Here is a 12,706-nt window from a genome sequence, read left to right as displayed (position 1 = left end):
CTTCACGATACGTAAGACTGAAATGGAGAATGCTGATCAATGCTTTAATCAAGTTCCACAAAAGTCCCCCTGATTTGAACTTAACCCCTCAAATGGAGGCCTGCCTAGGTTTCCTGCCTGAAGATACAGAGACGGTACCCATTCTAAGGTCCGGCTTATTAGAAGGAAAGTTTTGAGAAAGTGCTGAGCCACACACGCTCAATTCTTTCTCAGATCTCCCCAATTAGGTAAGTCATTCCTCCTCCTGGGAGTGGTAAGGGAGAGAAAGAAGAGCAATCACAAGTTTTCCCATATTTCCTTCTCTTCTTTACTAATGCATAAAAATGCAACAGATTCTTGTGTATTAATTTTGTATATACTGCAGCTTTATCAAATTTGTTTACTAGTTCCAACAGTTTCTGAGGGGGGGGCCTTTATTAATGTTTTTTTAAAAATATATATATACAATATCAGGCCATGTGCAAATGACAGTTTTACTTCTTTCTTTCCAGTTTGGATGCCTTTTATTTCTTTTTCTCACCTAATTGCTTTGGCTAAAACTTTTAATACTATCTATACTAATAAAAGGGTAATATGCTAATTAGGCCAGACATCTTCCAGACATCCTTCTGGACATCCTTCAGGACAAAGCCATGGTGGTGGTGGGGGCCGAGGCAGAGGAGGTTAGGGGTGATCAGGCTGGCAGGGTAGAGAAGTTAGGGGGATCAGGCTGGCAGGGGAGAGCAGTTAGGAGGATCAGGCTGGCAGGCAGAGGTGGTTAGGGGTGATCAGACAGGCAGGGGTCCCGGATTGGAGAGGGTGCAGGCTGGGCTGAGGGACCCCCACCCCCACCGTGCACAAATTTCATGCACTGGGCCTCTAGTGTTGAATAAAAGTAGTGAGAATGGGCATCCTTGTCTTGCTCCTAAATTTACTTTATACTTTAATGTAACTTTTCCAACTACATTATTGATTTTGAAATTAAAACCTATTTTTAAAGAACAAAATTAAATTTATGATACAGAATTAATTGTGTACATTTGCCATTATTTGCTTAAAATAAACACCGAAAGAAATGGAATTACTGGATTAAAGACCATGGGAAGAGGTGTTCTTATATGTCCTTGTCCTCACTTCCCATTCCACAGAGTAGACCTTCCTTGTTCTGTTTAAGAGCAATATATGGAGAGCTTTAGAACATTTCATTTTTAAAAATGTTCTATATTAATGGATATTGGAATCATTCATATTTCTCTATTATTATTGGGAGCAAACACCTTTTTAAACATTCTCTTGCACACTTGTGCTAGTATTTCTATGGAATAATTTGTAAACATAGTATTACAGGATTTAGGGCTTGTTGCATTTTATATTTGACTAGAAGCCCGTTGCATGAAGAGATTCATGCAATAGGCCTTCCTTCCCCTGGCTGCCAGCACCGGTTTTCCTCCAGCACCCGGGACCCAGGCCTTTGCTCCAGCCACAGCGGAGAAGCGAAGCCTCTTCAGCCTTCAGCCTTCGCTGCTCCGGCTGGAGCCTTCAGTCTTCGCTCTGCACCTGTGTATGCAAATTAGCCGCCATCTTTGTGGGGCTAATTTGCATACTCTCCTGATTGGCTGGTGAGCATAGCAGTGGGACAGTCAATTTACATGTTTGTCTATTATTAGATAAGATTAGAAACTGTCAAATTGCTTCCCCAAAAGGACACCTGAAGGGCATCATGTCAGAGGACCCATATTTGTCCAACTTTATTAAAATTGTTATTTTAATAGTCTATAAACATAAACAATGAATCACAATTTTATGCATTTTATATGCAGTTTAACATGCATTTTCTTCTTATTAGTGAGATTGAACATATTTTTACATTTTTTTGTTATATTTCTTCTACCAAATGTTTGTTTATAGTTTTTGTCCATTTTCCTATTGCTTTATGTTTTTTTATTGATTTACATGTATTCTTTATATGTTACAGATATTCTGTTTTATGTGTTGCAAATATTTTCCCTCAGTTTGCAAAACAATGTATTTTGTCTCTGTTTATAATGTCATTATGTGTAGTTTAAAAAAGTTTATGTAGTTTAATGTGTCATGCTTTTCCCATGCTTTTTAGTTTCTATCACATTTAGAAAGGCCTTCTTCACCAAGCACATAAAAAATTATATTAAATTCCCTTCTTTGTAGTATTTAAAATTTTTAGTTTTTTAATCAATCAGAAATACACTTTGTATATGACTTAAAGTAGCAATCTAATGTAATTTTATCTAAAATGTTAATTTGTCAGTGTATCATATTTTATAACAAAAATTAATCCAACTAAAATACTGAACAATGTAGTCATTAAAAATGATCTTTTGAAGAATGTTTAATAATGCAGTCATAAGCTTATGTAATATTAAATGGAAAAAAAACTAGTTGCAAAACTTTATATCTAATACCTTAACTATGTGAAAAAAAATACATATATAGAGAAAAGTAAATAGATTTAATTAAATGTTGAGAGTAATATCTCTTTGAATTAGGATTCAAAGTGATAATTTTTTCTTTTTATGTTTTCCCCAATAAAAATGCTTACTTTTGTAATCATAACATAGTTGTTATTACATTAAAAAGAAACATTATTAAATACTAATACAGAACAAAGATAATAGAAACAGAGCTCCTGATGATAAAAATCTCATTTGGTCCTTACCATTTGGATGAAAAGGAATAATTTTAAATTTCACAACTGGAGGGACGAGATTATATTCTGCTGTAAAATTTATTGTCAGCGGGAAGTATATCCCTATAATATAAAAATAGATATTTTTACTAAGGTGTCATGTTGTACTGGTTAACTCTAACCTGATTAACACTAAAGTTTCTTATTATAGTTTAGCCTCCAAGGTCCCTAGAATTTTATTCTTGAGTAAATTGGAACATAGTGTGCATAGACCCCTCTAAATAGTATAACAGACTCCTCAAATCTAATCCCACTATTTTATCAGCCTGTTTTCCATCCACTAACTCCGTCCCCCTAACACTTGTCCCATTCATATTGACTAGACTCACTGTTTCAGAACCTGGTGCACTTTCTCTTTGCCATGCTGTTTATTCTGCCTGAATTTCCTTCCCCTCCACCCCTTCTAAACCTGGCAAACTCTTATGCATTCTTCTTTTTTAAATTTTAGAGTGAGGAAGGGAGAGTGGGAGCGAGAGCGAGAGCGAGAGTATGAGCGAGAGAGAAACACTGATGTGAAAGAGAAACATCAATCAGTTATCTTCAGCATATGCCTTGACTGGGGATGGAACCCTTACCCTTGGAGTGAGGATATGTTTTCCATTGATTTTTATACAGTGGAAAAGCAGGGGGGGGGGGGGGGAGAAAGAGAGAGAGACATGGATGTGAGAGAGACACATCAATTGGTTTCCTCCTCTTGCACCATGACTAGGGCCAGGGATTGAATCTGCAACCGAGATACGTGCCCTTGACTGGGAATTGAACTGAAGAACCTTTGGTCCATGGGCTGATGCTCTAACCACTGAGAAAACTGGCCAGGGCAGAAAGCCATTTCTTGACTCTCCAAGCAAAATTAACTAATGAATGCCTCCTTGGCATTCTGTTCGAAATCCTAATAGCACATGTTATATTTTATTGTAATTAACCACTTTACGTGTTGTTCTCCCCTACCTCACTCAGCAAATCTAGTTCATTAATCCACTATTGATAGAATACATGATCACTAAAGTTTACAGTGGCCTGGTCTTCTTGAGAATTTGATATGTGGAAATTTTGGGAAGAATCATAGAAAATAAAAATGAGAGATAATGTGGAATTTTGATGCCAAAAGGAATTTTGATACTATTTTCTGATTTCATGGAAGACTGTTAGAAGATATTTTCAACTGTTATGCTTTATTGTGTCAGCTTCTTAAACAATGTAATAGCATTAAGATTTGGCATAAAGAAAAATTCAAAACTAACATTTCTATTTAGGTTGACAAATGTAAAAAATTAAGCCATACAATGAAAAAATAACATGTGAATACTTTCAGAACTCTAGAAAATTTATATAATGCAACCTTCTTTTGCACATAAAGAAGATAGACTAATAATGGCATAAAGACTTTTTCAAAAGTATATTGGTTTTGAAAATACATACCATGCCAAATTGTATCCTTTAGACCTTCAATACTAGCTTCCCATTTCAACTTGTCTTCACTTACAGGAAAGGCAGTAATACCCTTTAATTTAAAAAAGAAATCAAAGCAGTAAAAATTTTACTATTTTTTAAAAAAATTAAATATTTATTGCAGCTTTGAAAAGCAGTTATCAGGTTACAATGAATTCTAAAAACTCTATATTTTCTTTTCCTGATGAATTTGTTTATATGCTGATTTGGGGAGATGTGATATTTTGTGTTATTACATAGCTGTTAGGTGGGTTCCACACAATCATAAATTCAAGCCAGGCTGGTGTGGCTCAATGGTTGAGCATTGACCTCTGAACCAGGAGATCATGGGTTCATTCCCATTCAGGGCATATGCCCAGGTTGTGGGCTCAATCCCCAGAGAAGGGCATGCAGGAGGCAGTTGATCAATGAATTTCTCTCATCATTGATGTTTCTATCTTTCTCTCCCTTTTTCTTTAAAATCCATAAAACATACATTTTAAAAATAGTAAATTTTAAATAAATCCTAAGTGTGGAAATCACAAGTGGAACTAGAAAGTCAAGATTCGGATGTGTGGCTTATGTACTTCAATAGCCAATTTAAGATTCAAATTAGAAGAGAAGGAATTCATTGGAAAGCATGCATCTCTTCAGAGTTTTTAAAAACTGTATAAATGCTACATGGAAGGCATGAATCAGAACATTTTCATTAAGGAAAACACAACTCCAAAATTATGCTTGCATATAAAAATAAATTCCTCTACAGTTGAGATATTGTTCCAAAAGAGGGACAAGAATGTACAGAGTAGGCAAAAGTAGGTGTACAGCTGCTTGCATGGAAAGTAATACAATTAAAATATAATACTACAAGAACAAACTGTGTTTCCAGTACTCACAGTGTAAACCTACATATATATATATTATTGATATATTGACATATTATTATATCTATATATATTATTGATTTTTTGCAGAGAAGAAGGGAGAGGGATAGAGAGCTAGAAACATCGATGAGAGAGAAACATCGACCAGCTGCCTCCTGCACACCTCCTACTGGGGATGTGCCCGCAACCAAGGTGCATACCCTTGACCGGAATCGAACCTGGGAACTTTCAGTCTGCAGGCAGATGCTCTATCCACTGAGTAAAACTGGTTAGGGCTGTAAACCTACTTTTGACTCACCCTATATTTCAGAGAAAACCTTATCAATGATGCTGGGAAATACACCTAAATTTACTCAATAAATACTTCTGAGCAACCACAAAGTTATTCAGAATGTTTGGTGCTAGTCTGAAGAAACATTGTAAGATATCTCTATTATCTACATTATCTATAATTACATATCATTTCTCCTTCATGGAATTGTCCTTTCAACAGACAACCACAAAGTTCAGGTAGAGCAGAAACAATATGAAAATAACTTCATTGGTGTCATTTGGAGCAAAGCCTTCCTCTGTGTTAAAATTATAAGGGAAGGGCATCTATGTGTTGTGACAAGTTAGCAAAAAGTGCACCATACACAAGTAGTAGAACACAAGACCCTGAGCAAGAGATTGCTCAGCTGGTCAGAGCATCGGCCAGATATGCCAAGGTTATGGGCTCAATCTCCTGTTAGGACACATAAAAATTTACCAATGAATGTATAAATCAATAGAAGAACAAATCAGTGTTTCTTTCTCTCTCCCTCCCTTTCTCTCTCTCTCTCTCTCTCTCTCTCTCTCTCTCTCTCTCCCTTCCTCTGAAATCAATAAATAAACAAACATTTTTTAAAAGCATCAACCAATGAATGCATAAATAAGTGAAACAACAAATCAGTGTTTTTTCCTCTCTCTACAATCAATAAACAAAACAAAACAAATAAGAGCAATTCTGACGCTAAATATTTACTAAACCTTTTTGAGGTTCAGGTTTCTGATAGGTAAAACAAAACACTACTTATAGTATTGTAATTAATGAGAGCAACCTTTTACCTGGTAGTCACTTACAACATGATAGCCCCTGATATTCAGGGCTTAAGTCTACATATATTTCTCAGCACAATGTGCTCAATATTGTTAGCTGTTATCATTATGAAATAATTATTATTATAAAATGGATTGTTATAGTAAAATAGATTTGTTAAACAACAGTACTGTAGTGGTAAATTAGGTGGAACTTAATTATGCCTTATAGAATAAACGCAGATTAAGCTGCTTTATAAAAGTTCTGCCCCAGTGAAACCCATCCCTCCGGGTCCCCAGTACTCACCGTATATTGGTTCTCTTCCAAGTCTCTCAAGTCTTTTAGCAACAAGAAGTAACTTCTGCTGCTCATGATAAGGCAGCAAAGAGCCTGGCACTTGGCTCCACAATCCCAGGCGTTGCTCTGAGGCAGGTGTGTGAGGTTACGAGTCACCCTCCCACACCTGGTTAACTGACCTCAGTTACTTGCTTTCTAGAGTTGCAGAACGCCTTGTGCTCCCAAGATCAATGGCTTCCAAATTGGGCATATAATAGCGACTTTCTCTTCTCCTCGGACTCCTCCAAACTAAGACTTCCAGAGGGGAAACTTGGGCACGTTCTCGACCGCCGTGCGACACTGCAGCGCCAGCCCACCGCCCAGTCTCCGGGCAAACTTGGACTAGCACCAGGGACGACCCCGGGTTGTTGGTGCGTGAGGTGGGCGTGGGAGGCATAAGCTCACGGCGGTGGTAGCCAGTTTTTCTCTTCGCAGGTGTAACTGGGCTCCTGCTTAGCTGGTAGACGCAAATAGGTTGCCAAGCAACAGGCCCCTTACGAAAAGTATGGAGGAGGTGGGCGCTTGACCGCCTCTCATCCAATCAACGACAGGGCGCAGACCTCTAGAAACCTCCGGAGCCAACCGTCCACTCGTTTCACTTTGAAAGGCCAATGAGATTCGTCGTCAAGGCCCCGCCCCCGCCTCACTCAGTTCACCAAAGTGGACTCTACCTACCTCGCTCGTGTGGAGTCCCGAGGTTCAGCATGTAGAAGCCCTCACTCAAATCCCTCTCTAAATTGATTCTTCCTCGTTCTTTGACTATCAGAGACTATCAGGTAATAAGTGACCAGTAGGTACAGGTGTATTCATAACAGTATCTTAACATATGGCAAGTTACCATTTGAAATCCGTTAGCATATATTATATCATCATTATATCATCGAATCCTACAGTTGCCCTGGAAGAATGCTCCAGGAACAGAGCACTACTAATAATTTCCCAGATTCCCATTTCTTGCCAAAGTTTTGTGTTGTATCCCAGCATATCTATGTTTTCGTAGCCTACAGAGCCCTGAAGGAGTTACTTAGCCTCCTGTACTTATGTTTTCTCATCTATTAATTACTATGCAGCCAATAATGCCTATCTCTGAAGATTATTATGAGGATTTAAAAAAATGATGGCTGCCAAGCACTCAGTCATTGCTGAGAGTAAGTGATAGTCCACAGCGGCACTTACCACGTGCTGGGCACACTGTTCTAAATGTTTAACAGACATTAATTGGATTCTCAATCCTAATTTTTACAGTAAGGGAAACTGAGGCACAGAGATGCCACATGATTTGCCTCAGTTTACACAGCTGGAATGCCATAGAGCCAGGATGCAGACCCCAGGACATGTAGCTCCAGAGACCCTGCTTTTAACCACTAGGCAGCCCTGCCTCACCAAGACCTTGATTTGGAGCTCTCTAGCCTTCTTGAATAAGGTATTGCTACTCTCAATAGTTTTCTTTGTGCATCTGTTGCTTTTTTAAAAAAAATATTTTTTGGTGTATTTATTTTTGGCTGCATTTCTACCTGCTAATTTTCTGAGTCCCCTGTCAACTAAAATACTAGTATAAGCCCAAGAAAGCTGGACCACTGCTGTATAAAATAGTGCCTGGCACATAATAAAGGCCCAACTAAGTGTGCATTATGTTTTGTCTTTTAGATTATAAATGTATTAACAAATTCATCTAACTTCTGTAATTTATTAATATATTTATAGCACTCTGTATGTGGCTCAAAAATATCAACTACTAAATATTTTTATATTAACTTTTGTTACTTTAGTAACTTCAAGTGAAGAGTAGATTAATTTAAATCCTACTAGATGCCTTTTGGGGCTTTTCCTCATAGTCTTTCCCCCTAACAACAGGCCTAGAGGATTGAAAGGAGAAAGGTTGCATTGCATTTTTTACGATAGGCAGAATTCTAAGATGATCTCCAAGATCTCCAGCCCCTGAATAATCTTCAGGACTGTGAATATGATGGATTTTGGGTGAGCCTGACCTAATCAGGTGAGCCTTAAATGAGACTGGCTCTTCCGAAGTCAGTAATTCAACGTGTGAAAAGGATTCTATGTGAGGGAGATGCTCTGTTGCTCCCTTTGCAAATGAAAGGGGCCATGTGGCAAGGAGGGTGGGTAGTCTCTTGGAGGTGAGAGTGGTGGCTGGCCGACAGCCAGCAAGGGAATCAGGGCCTCAGTGTTATAACAATAAGCGACTGAATTCTGCCACAACCATAAGAGCTTGGAGGAGGACCTGAACTCCACATCAGAACACAACCTAGCCTGCTGAGGCCTGAGCAGAAAACTCAGTCACGCTGGACCTGTATTGTTTAGAAATAGTACGTTTGTGGCATTTTGAGAGTTAGCAACAGCTAACTAATACAACTTCTGCCTAGAGTGAGCAGCTACTGACCAAGACAAAGCATGTGGCAAAAGGTCAATCACTCACTGATTTAGTATGAAAAGCATGTGAATCCAGTTAGTAGACATTATCATATGGCTTTCGACAGGGTTAGGGGACAAGATAGGTGTGGCATCCTGAAAAATGAAGTCTGATCTAAGCTCACGTACAAATTTTCATCATCCTAGATGAGCAAGGCAACTGAAAGTCAATGCTTTAACGTTGGTAAAGTTACTGAGGCCATCTCCAGCTCTAACAACCAAGCATCCCCCTCCCCCCTCTTTTTTAAAAACAATTATTTCCCTCAGGACTTGAACAGATGTTTTCATTTTACTTAAACTCTAAGACCGTTTTCCTCATCCACCAGGAATATGTACCAGTACAAAGTGTTAACCTCGTTTGGATTTGAACCCCCGTCCTCAAGAGCAAAAGAAGGCTGAGGATCGCCAAATGCCAGCTCAGCTGTGAGACGTGTTTTAAATCATATTTTGACGTATGTTACGCTGTTAACTAGAAAATGAAGTGCAGCACACATGCTTCTAGTAACTCTGGTTTCAAATCATATGATCCCTCCTTTGTCTTGAAGACCTTTTGATGTGCATTCCCATATTGAGTTTCTCTGCTTTTAATAATCTTATACTCCTTCCTCAATATAAATGTCAGGAAAAATACTGAATGCTAATCTTCAAAGATCAAACAGGAAGAAAGAGGTGGGCAGCCTAGTTCAGTGACTTGAATTCCTGAAATTTCTCATTTAAAATTTTTTATTTTCTCTTATAAAAGCCTAGGATCCAAGAAATGCTGTGTTCCCCTTTGTAAAGTTGAAGTATAACCCTCCCCCCGCCCCCCCCCCCCCCCCCCCCCCCCGCCTCAATTTCAGAGTTGTGTGAATTACAAAATAATTTGGTCTTTCCCTGCAAGGCACCTGAGATGCAGGGGCCAGTGATCAGTATTTATATCTATAGTTGTGTCTACTTAACAGACAGGAACTCTGAATCCATACATGCTCGCTTTTATTTCACCTTCTTGGCTTTAGCTATGGGGGACCAAGAGTCCAAGTTTGCCTGGGACTGGGTGCTTTCCTGGGAGAAAGGACTTTCATTGTTAAAAGTGGAATAGTCCCTGGCAAACTGGCACAGTCCAACACTCTAGCTTGGGCATCAAGGACCCTTTCAAGGTGGGAATTGTGTAGATAATTTGGTAAAAGCTGCTTCTTTGTTTTGGGACCTTGATGCTTAAAGGAACCTAATTTGTTTTCCATTGCAGGCTCTGGTGCCCATACCCCATAATCAAGGTTCTGAAAAATAAATCTCAGAATTCCTTTAGGAGAGGCTCGTAGGGAGGTTTATGATGAGGAAATGCAATGCCTGCCTGGGTACTTTGCATATTTTAGGAGAATCAGGTCTCCTTTCATTTCATTCCTCACTTGGGAACAGAAATCATTGAAAGAGATGCGTTTAATAATATCTAAGGACACCCGAGACCGTTAAGAGTGTGAGGATATGGGAGGGGGAACTGCTTAAAAGGTATAATTATTCTAGGCTTCCTTCACATATATTGGTTTAACTAACCTCATACTCAGTTGTCCTAAGAATAATTCCAGAATTTCAACATGGGAGAGGCTTTGAGATGGCAATTGGTTTGGAGCAGGTATAAGGTATGCCATATGGTTTAGGGATGGCTCAGGGCAGCAACTTCAACCAGTGTGGCGCAAGAACTTTTAAACCATGCAATACCTCCTCTTTCCCCTGGATTGTCAAAATAAAAAAATGACAACAGCCAACACAACAATAGCCATCCGGTGTGGATGAATCAAAATTATACTATTTTTTTGATCAGAGTGGAAAAAAATGTAATATATTTTTTGGCGTGTGGTAGAATTTTACTGATTAGTTTATGTGTGCCATGAGATGAAAAAGGTTGAAAATCACTGGCTTAGAGATGTGTCTTGGAGGTGTTTATACTCAGTGTATGTTTGTTTATTAGGGCTGGTTGGAAGGGAGGTGAGGGAATGGCATGTATGTTAATGAGCTTCAGTTCTAAAGTAGATCCTTTTTCAGAGGATGAAATCACAGTTCAGGAACTTGTCTCAATTCACATGGTGGCCAAGGGGTGAAGGGAAGATTTAAGCTCAGGCAATCTGACATCAGAACCTTTACTCTTATCCTCTATGCTACAGTTCCATTATTTTATGGCTAAAGAAATAGAGATGGCCCTACTCACACAAGGTCATCTGGCCCCTGTGCTGGAGCAGTTGAAAAGTATGTGCTTCATGCTCCCATTCTCTTTGACCAGGTCCCTTGAAGGACAGAAGCCTAGGCATAGTGGTGTATGCCTAGCAATCTATAGGAGGTGTTAAGGAGGCTTCTCTTTTAAGGTCCATCCTGGGGTGGTCCTGAGAAGATATAATCATTAGAAATCTCCCCAATTGGGATGACAACCTGGTTTGACAAATAATGCTCTAGTGCAGGGATGGCTGATAAATTTACTCTCTGGTGCTATTTCTGACCGATGAGGTGGTTATTCAGGGCACTATGTTGAAAATTTTAAAGCTAAAATTGAGTTGGAAAGAGCACCAGTTCATGATGTCTGCGCTGAATGCCAGAGGAAAGAAGGGTACTGATGCTTTGGGGTCGCTCTACCAAGTCTTTCTGCGCAGGGATTTTTCCAGGTTGGGGAAAACAATAAGGATTCTACCTCCCTGCCCATGACTGTGATGGGGCCATGCAGTACCGCTCAGCAGGTTGAGATACATCCCCACCCCATGGCTGGATTTGTCTTCAACACGTGTTCACTGAGAGATGCGAGAGGAGGATGGGAGACATAGCACGTCTGAGCAGAACTTTCCCAAGTGGCTGTGTTTCGGTTCTGCCTCTTGCCCGTTCTCTGTGCTGTGAGGACAGCTCTCCTTCAGAGATCTGGGTGCAGGCACAGCAGCAGGCCCACCTCTGCTGACCGACATGAGCAAGAAACAGAAATGTTTGCTCTTGAAGGCTGAGGTTTTGGAGTGATTCCTGCAGCCAAGCTGACCAACACAGCGAATATACTCTATTTCCAGAGTGAATCCTGGAAGTACAATGGAGCTCTACACTGTCATTTTACCTGAATATCGGTTTTAGTCTTAGACTCAGTCAACTGCCTAGACTATGCCACTGGGGAGTTGCAGCTCGTTTCCAGCGATTTGAATGTGTACAGACTCAAAAGAAACCTTTCAGAGAATTGTATTAGCAGGGGCCCCAGGATAAGTGGAGCTATGGTTCCCAGGCCTAAGGACTGCAGGAGCATCTGCAATAGGATGGAGCCTGATCTCCATCTATTTCTGAAGCAAGTTCCAAGTGCCCCTAAGTCTGGGCAAGCTTGAGCATCAGTCCAGGGCAGTGATGGCGAACCTTTGAGCTCGGCCTGTCAGCATTTTGAAAAACCCTAACTTAACTCTGGTGCCGTGTCACATATAGAAATTTTTTGATATTTGCAACCATAGTAAAACAAAGATTTATATTTTTGATATTTATTTTATATATTTAAATGCCATTTAACAAAGAAAAATCAACCAAAAAAATGAGTTCGCGTGTCACCTCTGACACACATGTCATAGGTTCGCCATCACTGGTCTAGGGCTTTGTGCAGCTGCTTCTGTTGATTTGTGTGTCTTTGCATTTACAACCAAGAACACAGATCCATGAAGACTGACACTTCTCTCCAAACTGAAAATTCCCTGAATTATCTTTAGTTCAGCATAAAATCTACCTTTTCAAAAAAATATAATTAATGGCCCAGCCGGTGTTGCTCAATGGTTGAGCGTCAGCCTATGAACCAGGAGGTTACAGTTTGATTCCCAATAAGGGCATATGCCTGGGTTGTGGGCTCAATCCCCCATGTGAGGCATGCAGGAGGCAGCCAATCAATGATTCTCT

General features: G+C 39.6%; 1 protein-coding gene across 4 annotated transcripts in view; it reads right to left on the bottom strand.

Annotated features, from left to right (window-relative positions):
* The window catches only part of UBE2U (ubiquitin conjugating enzyme E2 U), a 65,011-nt gene extending 58,166 nt beyond the window's left edge, over positions 1-6,845 (bottom strand). For 2 of the 4 annotated variants that reach the window (XM_070405279.1, XM_070405281.1), the window contains exons 1-3: positions 6,377-6,845; positions 4,121-4,202; positions 2,672-2,764 (exon numbers count right to left, since the gene is read on the bottom strand). In XM_070405279.1, coding sequence (XP_070261380.1) covers positions 2,672-2,764; positions 4,121-4,202; positions 6,377-6,442 — 241 coding nt within the window. In that variant the 5' untranslated portion in view covers positions 6,443-6,845. Of the gene's footprint in view, positions 1-2,671; positions 2,765-4,120; positions 4,203-6,376 lie in introns of those variants that run through there. The other 2 variants (XM_070405280.1, XM_070405282.1) reach the window with 2 other exon arrangements.
* Between the last annotated feature and the right edge of the window lie 5,861 nt (positions 6,846-12,706).

The sequence above is a fragment of the Myotis yumanensis genome, unplaced genomic scaffold (assembly GCF_028538775.1).
Source record: "Myotis yumanensis isolate MYYU_CA2020_CCGP unplaced genomic scaffold, mMyoYum1.0.hap1 SCAF_2, whole genome shotgun sequence".
Lineage (NCBI taxonomy): Eukaryota > Metazoa > Chordata > Mammalia > Chiroptera > Vespertilionidae > Myotis > Myotis yumanensis.
Note: the sequence above shows the minus strand (reverse complement) of the source record. Positions and strands in the feature narration are given on the sequence as shown.